The sequence below is a fragment of the Brachionichthys hirsutus genome, chromosome 8 (assembly GCF_040956055.1).
Source record: "Brachionichthys hirsutus isolate HB-005 chromosome 8, CSIRO-AGI_Bhir_v1, whole genome shotgun sequence".
Classification (NCBI taxonomy): Eukaryota; Metazoa; Chordata; class Actinopteri; order Lophiiformes; family Brachionichthyidae; genus Brachionichthys; species Brachionichthys hirsutus.
The window spans coordinates 1,112,949-1,136,801 of NC_090904.1; the positions used below are offsets into that span (position 1 = coordinate 1,112,949).

The window sequence follows — 23,853 nt, forward strand, 5'->3', positions numbered from 1 at the left end:
TTTATGGCGATATTTACCAGTTTTATTCCAAAGACACTGTACAAAAGCACTTTTTCCCATGTGGCAACAAGCAGCGCTTCCACGCCCTCCTCTCCCAGTGACACACACACTGGAAGGGGTGGGAGATGGTAGCAAAGGAGACTCCGGGTGGGCCCCCCCCCCAAAAAAAAAAAACATGCACACAGACACATTCACAGAAACAAAGTTACCCTTGATTACTGGGGTTCAGCATAAATCCAAAGGTGGGGAAAGACGACCCGGGGGGGGGGGGGATGCAGAAATCAGGGACAGAATACAGAATTAAAAGTGATATTAAAACTAAAGCACACTCTTATCCTAAATCGATCTAACCTTTGGTTTCATCCTTTCTGCTCTTCGTTTTGATCGAGGTCGAGGGAATGACTGAGTTTGTAAATACGGACGGGTAGCCTGCGTTTTCCTGCACGGTGGGAAGCGGTTAATTGGCTTGTTCTGTGTTCGAGGATTTATTGATTGATCATTTGGAACATGCCTTGCAGTGACTGAAGGCCGGAGGGAGTGCGTATCTTATGTATGGTGAGAACGCTTGGTGTGATGGGAGTGACCTTTGCTCTTTCACTGAACGACACTGGACAGTGTTTTTTGTTTTGTTCCCATACTTTGCAGCTAATGAGTCGTTCATGTGCAGTGGACCTCCCACCTGTTTGTAAGCTTCCCGGGCCTTCACCTGGATAGGTTGATACTGAACTTGACTGTACACACCCTATTGACGAGCTATTTATATTGCATCGTGTATTATTGTTTGTGCCAAATCTCATGTGCTGAAAACGCGTTTTTTGTGCTCCATACATTTACTCATTTGTTGAAATGCCATTTTTAGGGCTCTTTCTTAAAACACTAAAAAAGACCAACTCATGCATGGCCAATATGAAATCATGCATGCATGGCAGACGTTCTGAAACTCTTGTGTATTCTTGAAGCACCTCATATACAGCTTTGAATGACAAACCTCAAAAACAGTCTTAATTCTGCATTGCACTGTACAATTCAAACTGACTTGTACAGCGGCCTAATATCTTGTAATAAAGATGATGACAAGTATTATTTACTGTTTAGTGTTGAATGTGATTTACAATAAGAAACTATGTTCTTGATGTTGCTTTGTTATTTTCTGTTAGAACCGTTTTAAAGCTGTAGCAAAAGCAAATCTAGTTTTGTATCAGAAAGACAACAGCGAGTAGCTTGGCCGATGGACACGTAACAGTTCCCCCTGTTCTTACTGGACTGCTTATCTGCATGCCAAGGAAGGTCAAGCCTGCATTTCCAGTAGCATCGCTTTCCTTGGAAGGATCAAATACTGAAGAAATATGGGTAGTTAAAAAAAAAAACAACCCGGAAGAATTTGAAATCTCCATATCTTGGTTTGTTTAAAGGAGAGTTGAGACACAACTGTGCAACTCTGATCTCATTAAGCGCTACAATAAATGCAAATGATTCTGTGGGGAAAATGTACACCACCTCTTCACAATGCAATAAATGTTTGTTTGCATCTAACATCTCTGCTCCTGTCTTTGATCAAATCCTCCTTTTAACTCCTGCAGGACCACTGAGGCATGAGGGACACTGAAGGGACGTGGCATTTCCAAGTCTGCTCTGGCGACTAAATGATTCATGTGTGACGAGCGCATCCTGGATATGTGCTGAGGACACATACATGCATCGCACACGTGTCTGTTTCAGCTTCAACTGCAGACAAGACTAACATATTCCTCAGTCTTTCTCCCTCCCTCATCTTGACAGACACGAAAGGGGCTGCCTGGGCTGGCTACCATGGTAACAGATGCACCTTGCACTTGATGGGTGCTGCGGCATTTTTTCTTCTTTTTTTTTTAGTGCAGAATATTCTTCCCTGAGTCTGGGCTTGATACCATCGCTGTCTTTAATGGAATGTCCTCCACTCTCTTATGTCTGCCCTCTTCTCTCAAACCGTCTCTTCTTTCAGTGGCGTGATCACACTATCCTGCCAAAATAGTTCCTTCTTCCAAGATGGCAGTCAACCATGACGATGGCATCTCCTGCAGTAACAGCCTATCCCTTCTTAGAGAATGAGAATGTTTGGTTGCGTGTAGCGTATTCTTTCATCCAAAATGTTGCACTGAACGTGTGATGTAATTGAACTGAGCAGGTCTCTGAGCAGCCTCAACACAGGATGAGATATTTCCACGCAGTCAATCCTTGTGGGTCTCAACTCGTGACACGCTGCAGAAAATCACAAGGCTTGGAGGAAAATCACAGAACATTATCACAGCAGTCCTGCAGAAATGAGCCATTTACAATGGTAATTGATAAGTGTTAAAGGTCACTTTTTTATATTTTTTTCAGATTTACTTAGACAATTTTCTTTTTACGCTTTTCTCCTCACTGCATTGTATAATTCTGTTGCCATGGCGAATGACTGCATTGAGATTGCATTATCAAAGGTTAACCTGTGTCACATGTTAACAAACAATTGCAGTAAATGTGATATATTCATGAACATTAACACAAAGCGCTTATTAAAAGAGGCAAAGCGTCAGTTGGAGACAGTTGTAGTGATCCATACACTCGCAGTTGGTCGGTATCAAGCTGACATGATTCAAATGAAAAATAGTATCATCCATTGAATTGTGCATTTTAAATACAGAACAATTTAAACTCTGAAATGTATTGATTTTAAAGCAATTTATGATATTGATTCCACATAAATGTTTATAGTGATGATAGTGATGATGAATCTAGAAAGTATGAACATTGCTAATGTAAAATTGTTTAGAAAACATTTAGAAGTAATGTATGTAGACTGTCAGTGTGTATCTAATTGACTAAAAAATAACATGCCTAAGTGGGATAGGATGTGCACCTCATATCCCACTGAGTTTGTATTCAAATAAACTCAGAGAGAAGCATTTCATACTGAAAAAAATATATTGCAAAAAGAGAGCCCTGATCTGGACTTTGCCACATATTGTTTCAGACAATTTCATCATCAACAATGTGTTGGCATGTTTTGTTATTTTAAGCAACATGATGGAACTGAGATCTTCAAGGGAGAAAGAGTGGGACGGGAGCATTGCTCAGTCACTCACAAGGAGGAAAAGGACACCCTGCAGCTCCCCGTTAGCTGCATGCACATGACATGCTGTACTGTACACACACAGACTCTCACTCAGCCTCCATTCTGGATTTGTGACTCTGACCTTTGTGTCTTCGGTGGGAAATACCCTTGGTGTCCTCATATGCTGACTCACCTCACTGGAAAAATCACCCTCTCTCTTTATTGGTGCAAATCAATAGGCTTTTATATGATGCAGTAATCATAGCATGTGTGTGGGGCGTGCCAGTGGATGAGGCGCAGGTTGAATTCCATTCGATCCCATTGCGTATATATACACATATGTTGGTATACTCATTCAGGTTTTTGTCATTTGTGTGTGCGCGCAGATGTGAGCAAAATCTATTTGCACATTGCTGTGTGTGTGCATGTGTGTGTGTGTGTGTGTGTGTGTGTGTGTGTAGGGAGTAAATTGACATTGGAATCAGGTATTCTCTTTCTGATTAAGACTCTGTTGGGAATTCACAAGGACATGAAGAGCAAATGGGGACATGCAGAACTGTTTGCAGTCATGCTTGGAGAAATAAATGACTTTACCTTAAAACATCACACCAGAATGATCCTTCTGCTTTTAAATATGGCTTTTCCATACTTTCTTTTTTGTGGCTATAAAAAAGAGAAAGAGAAAAAAGAGCTGAATTGGAACATTTCATGCCACAAAAAGCAACCCTGCCTGTAACACAACTTTAAAATAGTTGTTTGCAGCTCGATCATGACTGCAGATGACGTCAATCTCTCGAGCCACTCTGACATCAGAGCAGCATTTATTCGTCTCCAAAAACTAAAGCCTCGTGCATTGTTCACGTCAGAAAATTGGGTGAGATTCCAATTTGAACAGATGGGACTCTCGTGGCCGAGGGATAAAAATGGACAAACAGCATAAAAAGACATTAGCATTAGCATTCTCTCACTGTTTGTCTCAGGAAAGAGAGGAGAGATGAAGAAGGGAGGGAGGAGAGAGGACGGCAGGGAGGCGGACAGATTGGAAGAAAGCAGGAGAGCGGCACGAGAGGGTGATGAGGAGATAAGGAAAATGGAGAGCCATGAGAGAGAGAGAGAGAGAGAGAGAGAGAGAGAGAGGAGAGAATAAACAAAAGTGAGATTAGAGGAAGAGAGAGGAAGAGTCCCAGGCTCAGTATGATGAAACGAATGCCAGGGAGAACCACTAGATGGTTACTATAGCAACCACAGCCCACTGCTCTCTCTCTCTCTCTTGCTCTCTCTCTCTCTCCATGCCTAGTTGCTTTGTTGTAGCTTTAAGCCTGTGGAGAGAAACCAATGGCTGAGAGAGACAGCTTTAACATTTTTGGTGCAATGCTGTCGTAAAGCTTCATGGAAACTTTCTGAACATGTTCAGTGTAGATTCAGCATTATGATGAATATTGCCTCCCTGTTGTGTTTTGATGTCTGTCAGAAACACCATAAAAATGCACTGGTTTGAATCCTTTGGACATTTCTCTGCAAAATCTTATGTAAGGCTATTGGCATGCATGGCTCATGAGCACCACTATGTGCTCATGAGCGGCTCAAGGAAAAGGCACAAGCAAGAGTCTCTAATGACAGAGATCAAGTGAATGAAGATGTTTTAACCCGGACCCTGCACAGAAGCACACGCCACACGGACATCCCATGTAGCTGCAAAGCGTAATATTTGTGTTGTAACGTGTGCGTGGCTGGAACAACGCAGACAGAGACTCTAAGCTTTCTCCTCGCGCTCAGCAGCATAATAATTCTCCATCATGGTTTTTGTCTTTACCCTGACAAATTATAAGCAAAATCATCATCATCACACACACACACAAGAATATGCAAACTCACAAATGCAGCCTGGCATCATGCATGCACACACTCACACTTACAGACACCAACGAGGGAAATATCAAACTGGGATGCACAACAAAGGATGATCTTGAGGGCCCCCAGCTAATCTCATGCATGGAGATTATTTTCAAAACAGAATAAAATGGTGGGACGTCTCTCAGCGGCAGAGTGGGTCTCCTCGAGGCCCCGGGGGCAGGATGGCATGTAACTGTGTATGCCTGTCTCCTGAATAAAAGATGCTGACCTAGATGGAAATGCCCCATTGGTCACTTCATTTGTTCTACAAGCACGATTGGCGCAGGCCCAAACACACCAATTTAGCTGCTAACCAATCCACCATAGTGGAAGTGATCATGTGTGTGCAGAATGTTGCAAAGGTCTCAGGCTTGCACAGAAAATGTGTCCTGAAGATGGAAAAGAAAGGCAAGGATTTCTGGGTAGATGTGGAGCACCTATCATTAATACATCAGGACATCCCCATTCTTCATATCATTGTTTTCTCCCATCGGCCCTTTGAAAACACTTAATATTGAACCTCTTTTTCTCTGGACTCTTTCAACCTGCATGCATTTTCAAAGACGGACTAATGGAAGAGAAGATAAGAATATTTATTAGCTGCTCACTTATCATCTAGCATTACGCAGCTCACCGATGCGAGCTGAGTTCATGCGATGTGCCAGCATGCACCACGTGGGATGAAACGTGATACATATGTCTGCGTGTCTGTAAGCATGAGTGAGCCCGACTCAAAGGATGTTTTCTATCAACACAATACTAAGCCCTTCTACATTATTGATATTCAATTTGACTGCCTGTCATTCATGAATTATTAAGGAATTGAAATTTGTTGAGCTGGGGCTTGACAGCCTTCGAGCTCTTTTGGCCTTGGTGAATGAATGAATCCTGCCAAACGCTTGTCAATGACAAACGAACTCCAAACTGCACAAGTGAATGAAAATTCTGCTCGAACATTTTTCATCTATTTAGCCCCCACCTCGTATTATGTAATAATCCGTCTGTTTATTTAGTGCATTGGGTCTGTTTAGGTTGCTGGGTCTCCTCTGGATCCAGATACTCGCTTTTGCTCCAATCTCAGGACTGTGACTGTTCACCTCTGGAGGCCCAGCCTGTGTGTAGCGCAGCACATTATTTCTGACATCTCACCCCTTGCTTGCTAATAACTGCAGAAAAGAATGATCGTATTAGCTCATCAGCCAAATGGCATGCATGTACAGGACCGTAACCAACCTAGTTAGGCAGATGCTCATCTGATCAATTTCTGGTTTTGATTTCTCTGTTGCTTTTAAAGGTTACTCGTCCATCTTGCATTGTCTGGCTTTTTGTCAAACCATTATTCCGCTCTCTTATAAAATATCATGCATTATGTATCGTGTTGTTCCAGCACTTTATTGAAGCTTTATGATTGGCACTGAGTGAAATACCCAAATCAATAACTTCATTTGCATGTGCATAAGTGCTTGTTGCTTTGTGTGTTGTGCTGTGAGTGTTTGTTAACACGGTGAATGCATGTACAATTTAAGGCCAATGTGTCAACAGACATTGTATTCTCGCCCTTTTTAAAAATCCATTTCCTTTCCCTACACGTTAGCACAGAGCGAAGGATCAGGGATATGAATCTTAATGACCTTCATCCTACCGGCGGACAGGATGAAGAAGATGTCCAGAGAGAATCTGCCCTTCATCTCTCTCTCTCCACAGCTTCTCTTTCTCACACCTATGGATGCATGCATGCAGCCCGTCTGTGTTTAAGGGAATTGTCAGCCTTTGCTTTTGACTAATCAGCCGACAGATAAATTATATATGGTTTGATGTGTTGTGTTCCTTAATTACATTTATCTAAGGATCTAATATCCACTCCCTACTTTTTACTAACTTACATTAACCTCCATGAATTATTCTATGATTGCATCCGATGACATGATATTTGGGAATATGATTTGTTCATCCTCCTGTGTTGGCAGAAGTATTTCTGTATACAGTGAATAGCGAATGTGAGATAGAACTTTTATACAATACACTGCACGCAGAAACAGTGACGTACCGTTTGACTGTGGACTAAAGCTGAGCCATCTTACATTGTGTAGTTGTGAGTGTTCATCTTTCTGAAAACATTTCAGAGAAGCTGTTTCTTCCCTGAGCGCTCGACTTTGATATCCTTTCTGTCCCATTCAGCCATTGAAACGAGTCGTTATGTTGCATTGCAAAGCCCTTTTCTCTATCGCTTCCAAATTCTCTGGAGACCCCAAGTTTTACTTTTACTCTTTCAGTTGCTATGGATACCTTCAGCCAGGCATCTGATTGGAGGCAACAATAAACTCCGCTCTTTTAAGCCTTTCACAAATCTGTCTCTGATGTGATGAGCTAAAAGACTCTTTTGCATGCTGACACTTACCTGTAATCACCCAAATACATAGGTAAACAGGATGATCCACGCACACACACACACACACACACACACACACACTACTGTAACTACTGACAGATTGGTCTGCTGCACTGTTTCAGATTAAAAACTCAAACTCTCCTTTCTGACCTGCACAAGGAGAGGAATTGTTTGACACTTAAATTATGCTACTCATATGTTTATATTATAAATATGAAGTTACTGCCTACAGCTGGTCATCTTAAGGATACAAAACTGCATTTCTAAGTAGGTCGCACTGTCAGACTCTTCCATTTATCCATTAGTTGTTTGCCTTGCACTGGATTGCTGTCATGGAAAATGTTGACATACAAGAAAGAGAGAAGTTTGACATCCTCGATGTTCCACTACAAAAAAAAGCATCAGTCTGAAGGGACAAATGTCCAGGATCTGTGAAAAACAGAAGCCATAAAACTGTGCTGGACATAAATGGAGAAGAATAAGGGTACTGAAGCAAACAATTGTTTACAAAATCATGGGGTTGATTAAACTCTGTTTGATATATAAAAAAAATAAATTCATTTCCATTTAACATATTTTAATTATTGAATATTACAAACATTCAAAAAGTAACTATTTAGATGAAATAGTTTCAACATTTTGAAGCCTGTCCAGAATCAAAATGGATAGGAACCTTTCATAAACCGGGAAAAGGTTGCATTTTGCACGTGTTTTCCACCCGGACATGTGAGCGGTTGCACATGTGCTCACCTACCTTTTTCGCCATTGTGGAAAAATAGTTACTTTCACGCTGCTGACTTCTAGATCTGACTTTGGTTTCCCAGCACAGCTATTTTGTTCGTTCGTTAAATAATACACATTTACACGATGGCTACGGATTCCTGGGCCCATGCGGTGGACGAGCAAGAAGCAGCGGCGGAATCGGTAAACTTTAATCGACGCAACGCCTGCTAATGTGTTAGCTTGACAGCATTATAGTATGGCCTGTTCTGGTCCAACGCTAACTTAAATGCGCTGCCCAACCTTTATTATTTCAGTGGAGTACAGCCTAAACTGATGATTTAGAGTCTGGGCTGCGAATGAACGGGCTTGCGTGACAAGTGGTGTCCTTAACGTTTATATAATCCCGCCGTAAGATATGAGCTAGGCTAGCTTAACTAGCCCGAGTTGTTGGATGCGTGCTCAATGATTAACTAGCTTTAGCAGTTAGCTGGACAGAAAGTAAATGATGCAAGAGGATCAGAAATAGCAACGTTTTCCCAGAGAGTCTCGTAATGCAAGGAGAGGACCTGAGCGAGTACTGTAAGTACATACTCCAGCAGCCATTTGCCAAATAAAGGACTCTGGATTTTCTTGTGATGCTTTTTTGCAGCTGAGTAACCTTCAAATCAAAGCAAAACCAGAGGAGAATGGTGAGTGTTCGAGCAGTAATGCTGTAGCATGAAACCCGTTAAGCTCAACTATTTTGAGTTTCTGATTCTGATCGTGCAGGCACGACGTCCGACGAAACAAACTCCGGCAGCGCGGCTGCATCTTCGGAAGCTGAGGGGGAAAGCAAGACGGCGGACGAGAATGACAAAGGTGCTTTTTATTCACGTGACGTAAAACGAGTTGGTGAAACTGCCTGAAAGATATTTGGTTGTCTGAATACCAGCATCAATCAAATGAGCGTTTTTGTTTTTTTACGCAGACGACAAAGCGGCACAGTCGTTGTTGAATAAACTGATTCGGAACAATCTCGTCAATAACACGAATCAAGTGGAGGTTCTTCAGAAGGATCCCAACTCTCCGCTCTACTCTGTCAAGTCTTTTGAGGAGTTGCGTCTGTAAGTGAATGTTCCATTTCCATTTGCATATCAATCTGTAAATGTCACACGCCATTATTAAACTATTTTGTTTAACTGTATTCCTTGTGTTCCATCCTCGTCATTAGTGGATACTTAAAGACTCTTTAAGACATCATTTAAGAATTGACTGATTTGACTAATGTGTGCAGAAAACCTCAGTTGCTTCAGGGAGTATACGGCATGGGTTTCAACCGGCCATCCAAAATCCAGGAGACTGCCTTACCGATGATGCTGGCTGAACCGTGAGTATGCGTTGCACTTTCTCTCATCATAAATACATTCTATACAATTCTGAATTTATTATAATTTCCTCTAATTTCTTGTTTCTTCTAGTCCACAAAATCTGATTGCCCAGTCGCAGTCTGGAACAGGGAAAACGGCTGCTTTTGTCCTGGCAATGCTAAGCCATGTAGATCCCAACAACAAATATCCTCAGGTTGGTTTTCATATATCATGCTGTTCTAAAAGGAAACAAACAAACAAACATACTAACATTCTATAGAACCATCTTTAACTTCCTTACACACGTTTGTCATAATAATTTTCATCCTGTACAAGCAGAACTTCATTAATTCTTCTCCCTTGATTGTATTTCTTTGGATCAGTGCCTTTGTGTGTCACCCACGTATGAACTGGCACTTCAGACGGGTAAGGTAATCGAACAGATGGGCAGACACTATCCTGAGGTCAAGCTAGTATACGCGATCAGAGGAAATAAATGTAAGGCTTCTCTGCTCTTTTTAATATCAGTTATACTTTAGTATGTTAGTGCTATTTAAATTATAATTATTCCTGAATTTGAATTCTTCCTGTTACTGAAAAGAGAGACGACTAATGTTTGTATCTTTCACATTTTTCAGTGCAGCGGGGCGTGAAGTTGCAGGAACAGATAGTTATTGGCACACCTGGTACAATACAGGACTGGTGCGTGAAATTCAAGTTCATAGACCCCAGAAAGATCAAGGTTTTCGTGCTGGATGAGGCTGATGTCATGATCGCCACGCAGGGTCACCAGGACCAGAGCATTCGCATCCAGAGGTTAGAATAAAGATGGACTTGGAATCAATTTGCCCACTAAGTGAAAAGCATTTGTGTATGTTCTTGATTATGTGAAGGGTCCTGCATTGCATTTTAGTTTCAGTAACTCGCATGCACAGATTCTAACCACTTTGATTTGTCTCTGCCACAAAGAATGCTGTCAAAGTCCTGCCAGATGTTGCTGTTTTCAGCCACATTTGAAGAGTCTGTATGGCAATTCGCACAGCGCATTGTGCCTGACCCCAACATCATCAAATTGAAGAGAGAGGAGGAGACGTTGGATACCATCAAGCAGTACTACGTGCTGTGCAACAGTAAGGAGGAGAAGTTCCAAGCCCTCTGTAACATCTACGGAGCCATTACTATTGCCCAGGCTATGATCTTCTGCCATGTGAGTTCAAACGTTTCATAGATTTGGACATGACCTGTATTAAAACCCATGATTCTCATTAATTGTTGCCCTTACACCTTTACTCTTTCATTTGAAGGCCTTCTTTATATCATTAAGTATTATTAAGTATTGGTTATATGTTTTTCGTGCGATCAGACAAGGAGGACTGCAGGCTGGCTGGCGGGGGAGCTGTCCAGAGAGGGCCACCAGGTGGCGCTGCTCAGTGGGGAAATGCAGGTGGAACAGAGGGCTGCTGTCATCGACCGCTTCAGAGAAGGCAAGGAGAAGGTCCTGGTCACCACAAATGTTTGTGCTCGAGGTGAGGACAGAGATTCAGCAGCATTTCTGTGTGCATTGAAAGGACAATTACAAAGTAACGCTTTAAGCAATCCTCGTTTTAGCCTCTGTTTCCTGCATACCTAGGAAATATTGCATGCTCCACCTATTTTGTTGGTCATTGGCTAATTGCAGTGAATCAAAAGCCTTTGGCTGCAGAGTGACGCCTGTATTCGGTGCTTGTGACGCAGTACTACATTGTACCTTCTGTCCGTTGTCTTCCATGTTCAGGCATTGATGTCGAGCAAGTTTCTGTGGTGATCAACTTCGACTTGCCAGTAGACAAAGACGGCAACCCAGACAACGAGACGTACCTGCACCGGATCGGCCGTACGGGTCGATTCGGCAAAAGGGGATTGGCTATCAACATGGTGGACAGCAGGATGAGCATGGACATCCTCAATAGGATCCAGGAGCATTTCAGTAAGGCTACTACAGTTCCTAGCATTTGTGCTAATGTTGGTGGAGTAGGAATATGCTTAAATGAATTGATTCGGGAATGAAGCAGTGTGTATTTCTTCTTTATCAGCCATATAAACTATTTTCTGTTTATTTTTCCTCTACAGGTAAGAACATTGAAAAGTTAGACACAGATGATCTGGATGAAATTGAAAGAATTTCCAGCTAAAGAGCGTACGGCTCACCGCATGGACGCCAGCCCTACTTCCCTTCTCCTCGCCACTGTACGCTTCAGTGTTTTATGTTTCGGGTTTTTTTAGCTGTCAGAGAAAAGAGCAAAACCACAAATGCAGCACATGTGGGCATGTCTCCTCTCAGACGAATGTTTTTAAAGCCCCTGGATCGTACCCCGTTTCACCCTTTGTACCACTTTAAATAAAGTTTGAGTTCATTGTTATATATCCTGATACAGAAGAAGCAGTAATAGTATACTCTAGTTCACTGAATAAACCTTTCTGATGCTGGCTGCAGTAGTTGTATGATGCAGGCGACTCTAGTAAGAGTAATGATATAAAACAACCATTTTATGTGCCACAAAGTTCTTAATTTTAAAGGGAACAAAGTATAATTGAATGTAACTGTCACGCGGACTATAACAGCATTTATTGAGCTGTATTGACCAAAAGTACGAAGGGTGAAGTTGGGTATGCTGCTCCAGCAGTTTAATCGATGACATCGTGATATTGCGATGATGGTTGGGTTTCAAGGGTCTATGCAAACTTGTCAGCCTGTGATAGGTATTATAAAATACTATCAACCTGTATTCACGTGACAAATTAATACTGGAATAACCTCAGCTTTAGCACCAGGGTGTTATCAGATGCCAAAAAGGCTGCCTAGCGTGATTACACACGGAACTCGTTTATGTATTTCTGTTTAATAGTAATCAGACGTTCACGTATTTCACCCTCAACTTCATATCACGAGAACGGCCAGTGTCGATGCAGGCGCGGCGCCCTTACTGAGCGGGAATCATTCGGCTTCTCCATCTCATAAAAATGTGATTAAGGTCTGATGTGATCATTTCTGTGCCACTTTTCCATGATCTTTTTAATCAGGGTCTCCATTTGAACATGAGCTCAGTTCCATTCTTTAACCAGACTGTGCTGTTAAGGATTATGGGTTCAAAAATGATGCGCAGCCTTCCTCAAGTGCATTATATATACACAGGATTTTGTTACTCATATTCTAAGACATTTGGGCTTATTATTCTGACAAACACTTGAAATTATGATGATATATTGACAAGCTGAACATCTTTTAGGATGTGAATTATCTTTTTGAAACCAAATGCTGAATTGACTTGAGGACCTATTGCCAATCAGATTCACTGTGTTGCTTCACGCAGACGTAAAACATGTACTTGTGTACGTACTTAAAATACCAGGTTAAATAGTGTGACTGAATTAGACACTTCTAAGAAGTGCAGAAACATTCCTCACGAGGTTAAATTTAGTCAGGAGCAGCACTTTGAACACGATGAGCCTAAGTCAAATCTATCAGAGGGTGACTGTAGAAAACTGTGATGAACTATTTGATCAACGCGCTCGGACTGGGGGGCCAGTGATTGGTCAGTCCTTGTGCAAACCTCACCTGGCTTCCACTGGCACTGGAACGGACTGTATACAGCCAACGTGCTGAAAATCGCTCAACTCAAAGAGCAGATGCAGCGAAATTAGAGTCAAGTGAGAGAACGAAGCGGTGAATGCAGTTTTATCTGGACATTTGGATGTACACGTTACCAGTGAGAGTACTCTCGGTTGGTCCCTTGCGTAGTGGAGCCACGGACAAACAAGGCAGAGCTTAACACTCCTCTCCACATGTCGTATACTTTGGTAGATAATTGTGAGAGCCAGCCCAGTTCATATCGTAACCTGTAGACTATGGTAGCTTCAGGCTGTGCGGTTTTCTCTAGCCGAACTGTGTTCATGAATGCGGTTATGTATTCTTAAAATGTGACATTAAAAGAAGATGGAGATGTTCACATGTATGTGCTTTAATGTGTATATGAGTGTGTGTGGATAAAGAATTGTTAAAAAGCTCCTCTGGGTTAAGAAAAATACAAAAACAATATTACATTTGGGTGGATGGAATTTATTGCATCCAGTAGTCCGGAAACACAACAAGCACGATGAATGAAGTGCTCTAATCCTCTGAGGGTCCGGTAGAGATGAGCTGCTCCTCTGATGCCTGCGACGAAACCTGCAGGTCTGATGAGGGGACAGAAGATAGAAAAAGGTTCCTGAGAAATAACGAATCATGATAAATGCCTGTAAATAACAACCATGCTCAGTAACTTGAACTGAAAAGAGAAATCTGAAAGAAAATGTAACCATTTAGATTTATTTAAATGCCATTTAAAATGGCAAATATTGATGAATGACTCCAACTTTTTCTCACTTCGACTTCGAGGGATTTCGACTGTGGCTTAAGAAAAACAAGTCAGCCACAAGTTCATCGGCTAAATAATCAACATATTCATTTTATTTTACACAATCCTTATTTACAACCTCCAGCAGGCGCCCTCAGAAGTAGAAGGAAACGAGTGTGATCCATTAACATGAGAATATTTTTGCTCTTGTATGAAGCACGGAGCCACTTCAACACAATAAATAAATAAATAAACGTTTGCATTTTTCTTTTTAAGCCAGGCTCCTTACCTGTCTCTTTGTAGACCACCCTGGTGAGGAAAAGGCCACGGGCTGGAGCAGCGAGGCCCTGAGGAAAGGCCAGAGAGTCTTTGGCCTCCAGTATCTCCTTCACGCGGGGCACCGAGATGCGGCCCTGGCCGACGGCCACCAGGGCCCCCGTCATCCTCCGCACCTTGAGCACAAATGGCAAAATCACAAAGTATCACAGTAATAGTTTTTTTACATTTCAATAGGCTTTACGCTGAATGACTCATATATGATTCAGAATGTTCAGTCATCAACAGCAGATGGCGCCATTTCTTTAAAATGAGCATCAACAAACCTGCTTATAGAGAAAAGATCGGCTTTTAAAAGTCAGCTCCAAGAATGGAATGTCTCTGGAAGGAAGGAAAATACATACAAAACACAGTGTGAACAATGTGTGCTTAACAATGTAGTTCACACATGGAACTAAAGAACGTGCCATTGAAACATTTGCTGAAAGTTTATTAGTCCCCGTCTCTTGAGCCTATTATATGCTAAAATATTGATGCTTTTTCTGTTTCGTTAGATATTTCAATGCTTTTCTCGACTGTGTGGACAAATCTGGAGGCTGGTGTGACGTCACGTGGAGCCGGAGACACTTGTTCTGCACAGATTTGCTATGAATGTCACTTCCTGAATGTGCAGCTGAGGTTTGCACTCAATAGGATTATGTGCAATGCAAAAACTAGGAATGTTTCTTTTTCAGATTTTTAGTGACAGCCGGCCTTTTGTCTGAAACATGGAGAGAGTGCAGCAAAGAGGCTCATGGGAAGAACTGGGTCAAACGCAACTTGACTCAGAGCTGTCTGATTTGGTTTGACATATAATGGATGCAGAGTCTCAATTCGATGGCAGGACGTTTAACCCATGGACTCTGGTGAGGGACGGAATCAGTAAAGGTTTACGATCGAGTTTACCTTTCATTTGGCAAAGATTTGAGTTTTGAGACAATCTGAAGCGTCATTCAGCTAAAATATCAAGCAGAGTCCCGCTGAAGCTAGAAACGGACATTCTCCGGCTAATAAACACAAATATATGTTACCAATTTGATTTCTCCCTTCCTTAGGATTGTTACTACTATTATTAGTGTAGTACTTGTTGTAATATTTATACATTAGCCTTTTCTGATGCCTGTGGCCCTGTAGATTGTAATGAGATATTAGCTTTAGCTCACATTTTCTGTGCTGATTATCTTTAGACATGTGATAATGTTCTAACTGATGGAGGTCTTATAGATCCTGGCGTCTATACGACCTCTGAAGATGCTACCTACCTACCTGTAGAAGTGCGTCTGCACAAAGGAGCACCCTGGCTGTATTCTGGCCACATCAAGAATCTTCACGGGATTTTTAAAAGCCAAGTCAGAGCTGACGGCCCTGAAGCTGCTAAAGTCATGAAGTCCGACCAGCAGGGCTGCAGCCTCACGCATGGCGCCCACATCCAGCTCCCTGATGACAAACACAGGCAGCCCGGGAGGCAAAGACAAGACAATACATCTCCCAAGGTTATAAAGGAACCGGCAGCTAAGGTTCATTAATTATAGGTTTTATAAGTGCAACGTGACCTGAAAGCGACCTGCATGAAAGGCTGGGATGTGGAGTACGCGCTAAATACGGCCGCTTGCCAGGACTTCCTGTTCCAATTTTCAGTGTGGAATAATTTATTGGTAGAATTATGAAATATATCATGCATTAATTACAATCCTGAACATCTGAGTCATGGATGAAGACGAGCCGGAGGAATGAGGCGACAGCGTTAGCAGCCGATTTATCCTTGCAATGACTTAATGTTTAAAAAATAGGTCATTGATCATGCTCTGATCAAGTCAGCATGTGGCTCGTCATTCAGCAACTAAAATCTTCAATGTGATCAATGGATTCAAAAATATCACTGAAGACCTAAGAACGATAAGATTATAGAACTTGTCCCAAAAAATGCAAGAAACGAATCATTGTAATGAAGAGCGGCGAAGGATATTTTTTGCAGCGTGGGCGGATGGGCGGCGCGGCAAGCAGGGAGCGGCAGATCAAAGAGAGGAGCGAGAGAAGGAGGCTGCTTAGGGATGGAGGGATGAGATGAAGGAGAGGGATAACAAAGCAGAGGTAACAGAGGGAAAAAGAGAGGGAAGACAAAGAGGTAGAGTGAAAACAAGTGTAGAGGAGAGAAGGAGATGCTGAAAGAAGGAAAGCGGAGGAGAGAACACTCGGGGTACGCGTGTGGGAGCTTCTCTGCATGCGTTTAAGCCTGCAGCTTATCTTGCCCTACTTTCCTCCCAAAAAGTGAAGAGCAGAAAAACGCTCACACATACGTTCTCTGAAATTCTTCACACTCCTTCCATCCAATCACAGCTAAATGATCAGTTGTCTGTCTCTCCTTCTGTACTCTGTCCGTCCGTATCCTTCCTCCTCCTCCTCCTCCTCCTCGCGTTTCTTCGCTCAGATATAACACTTTGTCTGACTGAACCTCCGGTGTGGCGGGCCTGGATTATTCATGTGTTTAACACAACAATGTTTCTGCAAGGCTCGGCTGTGTCTGCATGTTTGTGTGTTTGTGTGTGTGTGTGTGCGTGTGTGTGAGCGTCTGGGCCCGTCAGACTGAGCTCTCCATGTCTACAAAGGATGAAAATGCAGATGGCAAATGAAGGGAGGGGCCAAATCAAAGGCGGATAACTCACGTGTTGCGAAGGTGCCAGCAGAGATTATGTTCAGTGACAGGAAGCAGATTCTGGTTTTTGACTCCCAGGGCTATCCGATAGACGTAGGTCCGAGACTGGGCGCGGTATCGGGCGTGGAAATCATCAGGCACACGGTAGGCCTGAGTGATCCTGGGCGAGAGACCAAAGAGTCGCCACAATGAAAGCTCTACTGACATTATGAATGTCTGAAAAGTCACAGAAAAGAATCAGCATTTCGAAAACCAAAAATGAATCAAGCACAGATCCTTTTTCTGGAAACTGCGCTTCGTTTCTCCCTCGGACTGAAGCGAACACGTGTGGCAGGGGTAGGTCAAACTCCTCTGACGACTAAACCAACCAGTGTGGATCCGTTTACTAAGGCGTACATCAAACGACACAGAGCGGACGACCGCTGCAACGTCTTCACCTCCGTCGTGTGCCGGCAGTCTTTTCCTCTTCATTCCTGGAAACGTTTGGAACTCCTCAAACTGATTCACTGACTGTCAAAATAGTTGGCCTTTAATTTAATGCTTCACAACTAAAGGAGTATTTGTTGAAGCTCTGGTGTGTGTGTTTGTGTGTGTGTTTGTGTGCACGTACGTCAAGTCACAGGCACAGAAACTAGGCTACGCTTCTCCGGGGAGGAGATTTGCTGTGACGCACGGCAGAGGAAACCCTCGTGTCTCATTCTTCGTCTGCTCTAACATGAATCGAAAGCATTTGCCTGGCCATGAAACACCACACACACACACACACACACACACACACACACACACACACACACACACACACACACTTTTCATAAGCAGCATACAGAGCATGGCCTAACACTTTTGGGATCTGCGGCACCGTTTTTCTACTTGCTGCCCTGATGACAAAAGGTTTTATTAAGCTATTTTTTACAGTGTGCACCTCTCTGTTTATTCCCTCCATGGATGATGTGAACGTTTCATTAAAGTCATTATATTACTAGTGGCTGAATACTTTTGAGTTCCGGGCTTCCATATTTAACCCGAGCGCCTTAAATTAACTGTTTATGTCGAGTCTTCATAACTGTTGAGAACAGAAAGAAGGTCCATTAGTGCTGACTCGGCCGGTTTCACATACTAATGAAGATGGTTATTTTACATTTAGTGTGTGTGTGAGACAGAGAGAGCGAGCGAGAGAGAGAGAGTATTAATAGATGCTACAGACCAAAAAGCGGAGCAGGGATAATCCTTTCTAACCTTCTCTCTGCAGGTTTAGGGATTAGCACGATGCTGGAAGCCTCCCTTTTCTCTCTCCTCTGTTTCAGACTCACTCCCGTCTTTAACCCCGACTGTTCCGGACTCTTTCCTCGCTCTCTCTCACTAAATCCCTTTGTCCTTCACCACTCCCCCTCTCTTTTGCCCTACTCTGTTAATGTCTCTTTGCTTCTTTTGGGTTTGATGCAGAGCACAAAGCTGCCAAACATCTCAAAGTATCACAACATTCTGAAACCGTCATTATGGGAAAGTGATCATCGCTTTGAATGATGCAGCAACGAAGGTGGAAGGTGGATAGTGAAGACACTATCATGCAGGATCAGAACTATTTATACAGAAGTAATGCTGCTCTTTCTACTAAACAGGTGATCTGAACAAGATAAAGATATTAAGCAGTGATTAATTACAGGAACGATCACAGACGTCTCCATTTTCCTTTCCTTGTGCATGTTTGCACTAAGTTGAGGTTCCATCGGCCCTCAATGGGACAGGAAGAAACTAAATTATGTTTACTTATGTTGGAAATAGAATGGAATAGCACTTTATTGTCATTGCACACGGTGATGCAATGAAAGCCGCGTTATGGACACGCGTCCGGTCCTGCTGACCGATGGCTTGTACTGATCACTGAGAATAGAAAGCCTCTATTGTCATTGCACAGTGGATCTACAACGAGATTAGGAGTGCTGCTCCGTTTGGTGCTCAGGTACAATATAAACCACTTCGGATGCTACAAAGTTATTTCCTGGTATTGTTTTTTCACCCATTTTTAGGGGTTGCCTGCTGATTTTTTTGTTGCAATCACCCATTGCACCATTGTTATTAACCATTAGTAACATGGATAATCAAGCAAATGACTTGTAAAGCACATACTTTGAATTATTTAAAGATATCATATTCGAGACTGAACTCTTGACTTACCTGATCTGCTCTGCTTGCAGGTGATAATTTAGGGCGTCAACAAGAACGTCCTCAGTAAACGGGGGGTTATCATTCTTACGCTGGAGGTCAAAGTGTGCAGAGTTGGAGAAGGCATGAACGCCGGAGTCTGTCCTACTGGAAATAGTGGAAAACACTGGATTGAGCGGCTTCAGCTTCTTTATTGCGTCCTGCACAGACACAATATCAAAGGATGAAGAAATATAACTGCTGTTATAGATTAGAGAAAGATTCAGACAGAGAAGTTAGATCAAAACGCTGCATAAAGGGAGATCAAGCCAAGCTGCAAGCAGCAGAAGAATAGGTTGTGGGATACAATCATGCCTTGAATGAGAAATGCAGTGTTAGATAGAGAGTGGAGAGCAGACAGTGTGATCTGTACGCAGCCGGACAACACGGACCCCCAGGGTCGGGGGTGCTGGGCCTGCGTGCCCATGAGCAATTATCACATTGCAGCGTATGTAAATCAAATTAACTCCAACTCATCACGTCACAATTTTATTTTCCGTTTGATACAAAAGGAAAAATGTCTTATTTGAAGACGAATCTCTTCCACCGTCTTTATGGCGCTTTATTTGTAATATTATAACTACATTAACTATCCATTGCTGTTTCTGTGTTGTCTTATTTAAAGCCATTTCACCTTTAGTTCTCGGATGAAACTTTTGATTAACTATTGCTGCACGAATAACTTAAGTTCCCCTAAGAGATTAATAAATCTTACCCCCCTTCACGTTGTTTATTTCTTTCCTTTTAAATGCATCGAGTAAACACAAACACATTAAACTTACCTCTATGTGATCCTGGATCCCTTTCTTACCCAGCTGATGCAGAGGCACCTTCGCTGCGCCACTGCAGGGATAATAGCGAACAATAACAATAAAATAAATATCAATAAAAACACTTCATGTTCCTGCAGCACGACCAACCTGTATTTAGTTCCAATGTATTGAAACAGTATCAGGTAACGCGCCCCGGCGCGCATCCTGGTCTCTCAGAGTGCGCGTCAGAAAAGTAAAAGCAACACTAAACATGCTTTTAAGGATCAAACCAGTTGTGACGTCACGCCGCCTGCTTTAAAACTCGGGCTCGGAAAGCTTTCATGTGCTTCAGAACTGTTCTTCTTCTGCTCCGCTGCAAGGATTGGTCCCTTTTTGATGACGTCACATTGGCCGAAGTGACACATCTGGAAAATTAGGACAATAGGAAAAGAGAAAGGGAATCGCTTCGGACATTCTTTTAACCATACGTAGTAAAAATACTTTTCTGGAGTATCTGTTCGTAATCTGACCAAATTAAATATTTCATATAAATAACATTTCAACGTTTCAAATAATAACAATCCGTCTTGTATTGAGTTACATGATGTCATGCCCATTTTATTATTATTATTATTTATTTATTTTTTTTGTGGGGGGGGGGCACCTATTTTTGGTAGAATAATTGGGTTAAGTAGTAAAAATACCATTTAATCCTAAAGTATTACTCATTATTTGTATAAGGACTTAATCTTCAGTGAAACAGGCGGAAGCGTGAATATGACCATATTTAGATTGTTTGTAGAGCAGCCGGGTCTCAGTTTAAATGTCCTGCAGCGCGCCGGCCGTCCTTCCGTGTGGCGGCGCGTTGGGACGACGCGCCCCCCCCCCCCCTCTCCCCCCCCCCCCGTGGTGCAGCGACGCCTCTCGTCTGTCTCGACAGTGCTGTGCGTGGAGGAGTCGGGGCTGCCGCGCACTCTGCTCGCATTCTCTGTCACCGTGCCGCTTGGAGAGGGGCGACACACATCCACGCGTCTCCATCCACGCGTCTCCATCCACGCGTCTCCATCCACGCGTCTCCATCCACGCGGGCAGCCTGAAGCGGAAATACACGAGAAGACGCCAAAATGACAGTGGACTTTGAAGAATGTATAAAAGATTCGCCCCGATTCAGGTAAGGATCATCGCGCAGGAGTGCGTAAAATGGCTCACCTCTTACGCATGAGCTTATTTAGTATTTTCTTTGACTGGGACGTCAAGATCATTCCGTCAAAAGAATAAATGGTTTAACATGTTAAATGTTAACGCGTGATTCGTTCGTGTGTTCATCGTCGGAGTGGCGCCCCCCCTCGTCATTCCTGACCATTTTTAAATATATTGTTGCTGCACTGTAAAATATTTGTCCACATTGCGCCCCATTTGCTGATGGATGCGCCGCCTCCTGGTGATGGGAGGCGGAACTCATTGATACGCGCTGAGGATCCATTTTGACTGGTTGTAAAACAGGAATTCACAGATTTGGCTTTTATGCTTTCATCCTGAGAAATGCATGAAACAAGAAAGGAGCGCTCTGTAAACGGGCCCACGCCGAGCGGGAGTGTTGCCGCGTGCGCGTGGCTTCCAGGTTGGGCGCAGCCTCCTCACTCGCTCACGCAGCGTGGATCTGAGGCACGGGGCGGACCAGGAGATGCTCTTGCAGCCGCAGCGGCCTCTCCTCCGAACCGACTGGAGGAGAGGTACCAGGGAGAGGACCCGTGTCCCGGGGGCGCAGGCCCAGCTGGGAGGGCAAAGGCAACACATCGCCCATGTGCCAACCTGTTTGCAACCCCGTGCTGACCAATAGGAAGCCAGCAGCGTGTGGAGCAGGGATCCGCTCGGAGGATCGGCATGTCTGTGTCTGCTCGCTGACAGCAGAGAGCCGGTCCTACCTGTCCTCCCACACGCGCACACGCGCACGCACACACACACGCACACGCACACACACGCACACACGGTTCTCTTGCAGCAGGCCACCGCTCACTTCAGGTTTTAACTTGCACCAGTCCTGCATGCCTGTGATTGTGTGAGAAAGAATTTATGGAGAATATCTGAACCGGTGATCTTGCCCCCCCCCCCATGTTCCTCCTCCCCAGCCATTCTTTTTACTCCCTCACCTGCTACTCGTTCAGCCTCATGACGAAACCCGCCTAACGCCTGAGCGCCTGCCGTTGAGTTGCTGGTTGTAATCTCATTCCCAGAGGCGTCTGCGCTGGGGCAGCTTTGGGCCCATCTTCTCTGGGGGTTTACATACATTATTATCCTTGTGATTATATTTTGGCCATATAACCTTTTTTTTTTTTTAGACTGGGGCATATTAAATGTGATAACTAGTTGTACCTTTTTAATGATTTCATTTTGTGCACACATTTCTGTTGATTGAGTTTTCCATGGACCCATGGATTTAAGGTGATTCTGAAAGCTGATCACTTCTCTTGATTCACCAAAGGATTAGAGGAAATCTCACACACTGATCTTCGGTTGAGCATTTAGAGCTCAGAGATGGAAACATCAAGTGGTTCTAGTTTAAATCTCAACGTAGTCTTTGGTTTAGCGTTCATAAAGGGAAGGATTAATTTATACTCCGTCATTTCACTGACTCTATAGTTAAAACTCCTAATATGCATATGTGTGGGGTGAACTGTTGCCTAGCAACAGCTTCTGTAAGTGAGTCAAATCAGAGGCCGGAGAATAGAATACATAGACTGTACATAACGTATGGATGGAGGGATGAAAAGGCAGCAACATGGATTTTAATTTCCAACAGGAGTTTCAGGACGTTTGAGTTTCTGGAGGCATCTGTTGATTTCTGTCAAATCCTCTTTGTTCCGTTCTCAAACCGTTCATGAGAAGAAAAGCTGCACAACAAATGCCGCTACATTTCCAATAGTCTAATTCTTCTTCTTGTAGTTGTTGTTTGTAGTTTGTGAGTATCGCGCTGAAATCCTGTTTGGTTTCGTTATCTGCAGGCGGGTAACTCAAATGAGTGTCTTCACAGAGTTAGAAACTGACCATGCGAGGATGAGCAGTTTTCAGAGATCTTCATTTCTGACCTGTGGTTGCTATGGATACCTGAAGGATTGCTAGTTGAGACGTCATAACCTGTCGTTTCCGTCAGTGCGCATTTCTTCTAGCGGCTAAATGAGACATGTCTTATTGTGACTGAAGGGATTTTTTCCTTCCTCTGCACCTTCTCTTTCTTATAAATATAAATGTAGTTGTATAAATACATGACGTAGTTGTATAAATACATGATGTAGTTGTATAAATACACGATGTAGTTGCTGATGCTGCTGTTCTCGTCCCAGTTGCTTGTGTTTTGTCCCATAATCATTAAGATAACAAAAATGTGTAGTTTTCATTATTTTAGTCGTGTTACTGTGAAATAATGTTGGAACCCAAGAGCCACACTGTGATGCATTCTGAGGAAAAGGAGTATTAATAAATTGTACTTTGAATGTAATATTAATTATTACATTTTTTAAAAGCATGCCTCCATTTATTATCAAATAAACGTCATCATTTTATTTTCTTAAAATGGGCTGTGTTGTTCATCAGCCTTTTAAATATGTAAATATACACTACACTGTCATATTTATCCAGATGAGCTGCTGCTGCTGTAAATGTGATCACTGTGGCTGCCATAGCAACCACCCCACTGACGTATATAGGAAGAGAGACAAAGGGTTTTCCCGCAGAGAGACCAAAGCATTGAGGCGGAGTAAATATATTTATGTATTTTGACCTTGAAAAAGTGCTAGTGATTAAAATATTATTATTTTTTTACCAGAGTTTTGCGATTCATCCATTGTCCTTGTCTTCCTGTCTAACTGATTGTCGAGGAGACCTTTTCAGAGCCACCGTGACTGTTTGAGCTTCAACATAAATAGATCCTCTCTGCAGCATCGAGTCCTTGACAGAACTTTTAGAAAGATTCCAGACTGCTTGCATTAAGGCTGTAATGTCAAGGCACTCATTTCCAGCCACTCTCTCTAATGCATCCACACAGAGGCTATCTCTGATAGAAAATGGTCTTATCCTCTATATATGGAGGCTCTCTGTTCTTTTTCAACCTTTTATCAGTCCTCTTTATGATTAAGC

At 42.9% G+C, this 23,853-nt stretch overlaps 2 protein-coding genes across 4 annotated transcripts; one reads left to right on the forward strand and one right to left on the reverse strand.

Annotated features, from left to right (window-relative positions):
- Window positions 1–8,154: 8,154 nt before the first annotated feature.
- LOC137898166 (ATP-dependent RNA helicase DDX19B) lies at window positions 8,155–11,670 on the forward strand. 3 transcript variants are annotated; one of them, XM_068742166.1, is made up of 12 exons: window positions 8,155–8,279; window positions 8,728–8,790; window positions 8,903–8,936; window positions 9,046–9,181; window positions 9,352–9,444; window positions 9,536–9,638; window positions 9,808–9,922; window positions 10,063–10,240; window positions 10,394–10,631; window positions 10,788–10,950; window positions 11,199–11,390; window positions 11,534–11,670. In XM_068742166.1, the coding sequence occupies exons 1-12, from the start codon at window positions 8,223–8,225 to the stop codon at window positions 11,593–11,595; spliced, it is 1,434 nt and encodes a 477-aa protein (XP_068598267.1). In that variant the 5' UTR covers window positions 8,155–8,222; the 3' UTR covers window positions 11,596–11,670. The 3 variants fall into 3 exon arrangements, with proteins under 3 accessions (XP_068598267.1, XP_068598266.1, XP_068598265.1); XM_068742165.1 differs by having other exon boundaries at window positions 8,728–8,782; window positions 8,847–8,936; XM_068742164.1 differs by having other exon boundaries at window positions 8,728–8,767; window positions 8,847–8,936.
- Window positions 11,671–13,486: 1,816 nt separating this feature from the next.
- On the reverse strand, window positions 13,487–20,173 carry pusl1 (pseudouridine synthase like 1). Its single transcript, XM_068742167.1, has 8 exons — window positions 19,888–20,173; window positions 19,750–19,810; window positions 18,941–19,128; window positions 16,776–16,925; window positions 15,379–15,549; window positions 14,400–14,454; window positions 14,087–14,249; window positions 13,487–13,636 (listed from the first exon to the last, which is right to left on the reverse strand). Exons 1-8 carry the CDS (start codon window positions 19,941–19,943, stop codon window positions 13,572–13,574), a joined length of 909 nt encoding a protein of 302 aa, XP_068598268.1. The 5' UTR covers window positions 19,944–20,173; the 3' UTR covers window positions 13,487–13,571.
- Window positions 20,174–23,853: the final 3,680 nt, after the last annotated feature.

Bases quoted from the DNA above. Each gene is read 5' to 3' on its own strand.
- LOC137898166 (XM_068742165.1), top strand. From the start codon at position 8,223: ATGGCTACGGATTCCTGGGCCCATGCGGTGGACGAGCAAGAAGCAGCG. The intron at 8,937-9,045 runs GTGCTTTTTATT...TTTTTTACGCAG, and splicing joins GGCGGACGAGAATGACAAAG to ACGACAAAGCGGCACAGTCG. The intron at 11,391-11,533 runs GTAAGGCTACTA...TTTCCTCTACAG, and splicing joins TAGGATCCAGGAGCATTTCA to GTAAGAACATTGAAAAGTTA.
- pusl1 (XM_068742167.1), bottom strand. From the start codon at position 19,943: ATGCGCGCCGGGGCGCGTTACCTGATACTGTTTCAATACATTGGAACT. The intron at 15,550-16,775 runs GTGAGTTATCCG...GTTTGTCATCAG, and splicing joins TGCTGGCACCTTCGCAACAC to GGAGCTGGATGTGGGCGCCA. The intron at 13,637-14,086 runs GTAAGGAGCCTG...TCCCCTCATCAG, and splicing joins GGTGGTCTACAAAGAGACAG to ACCTGCAGGTTTCGTCGCAG.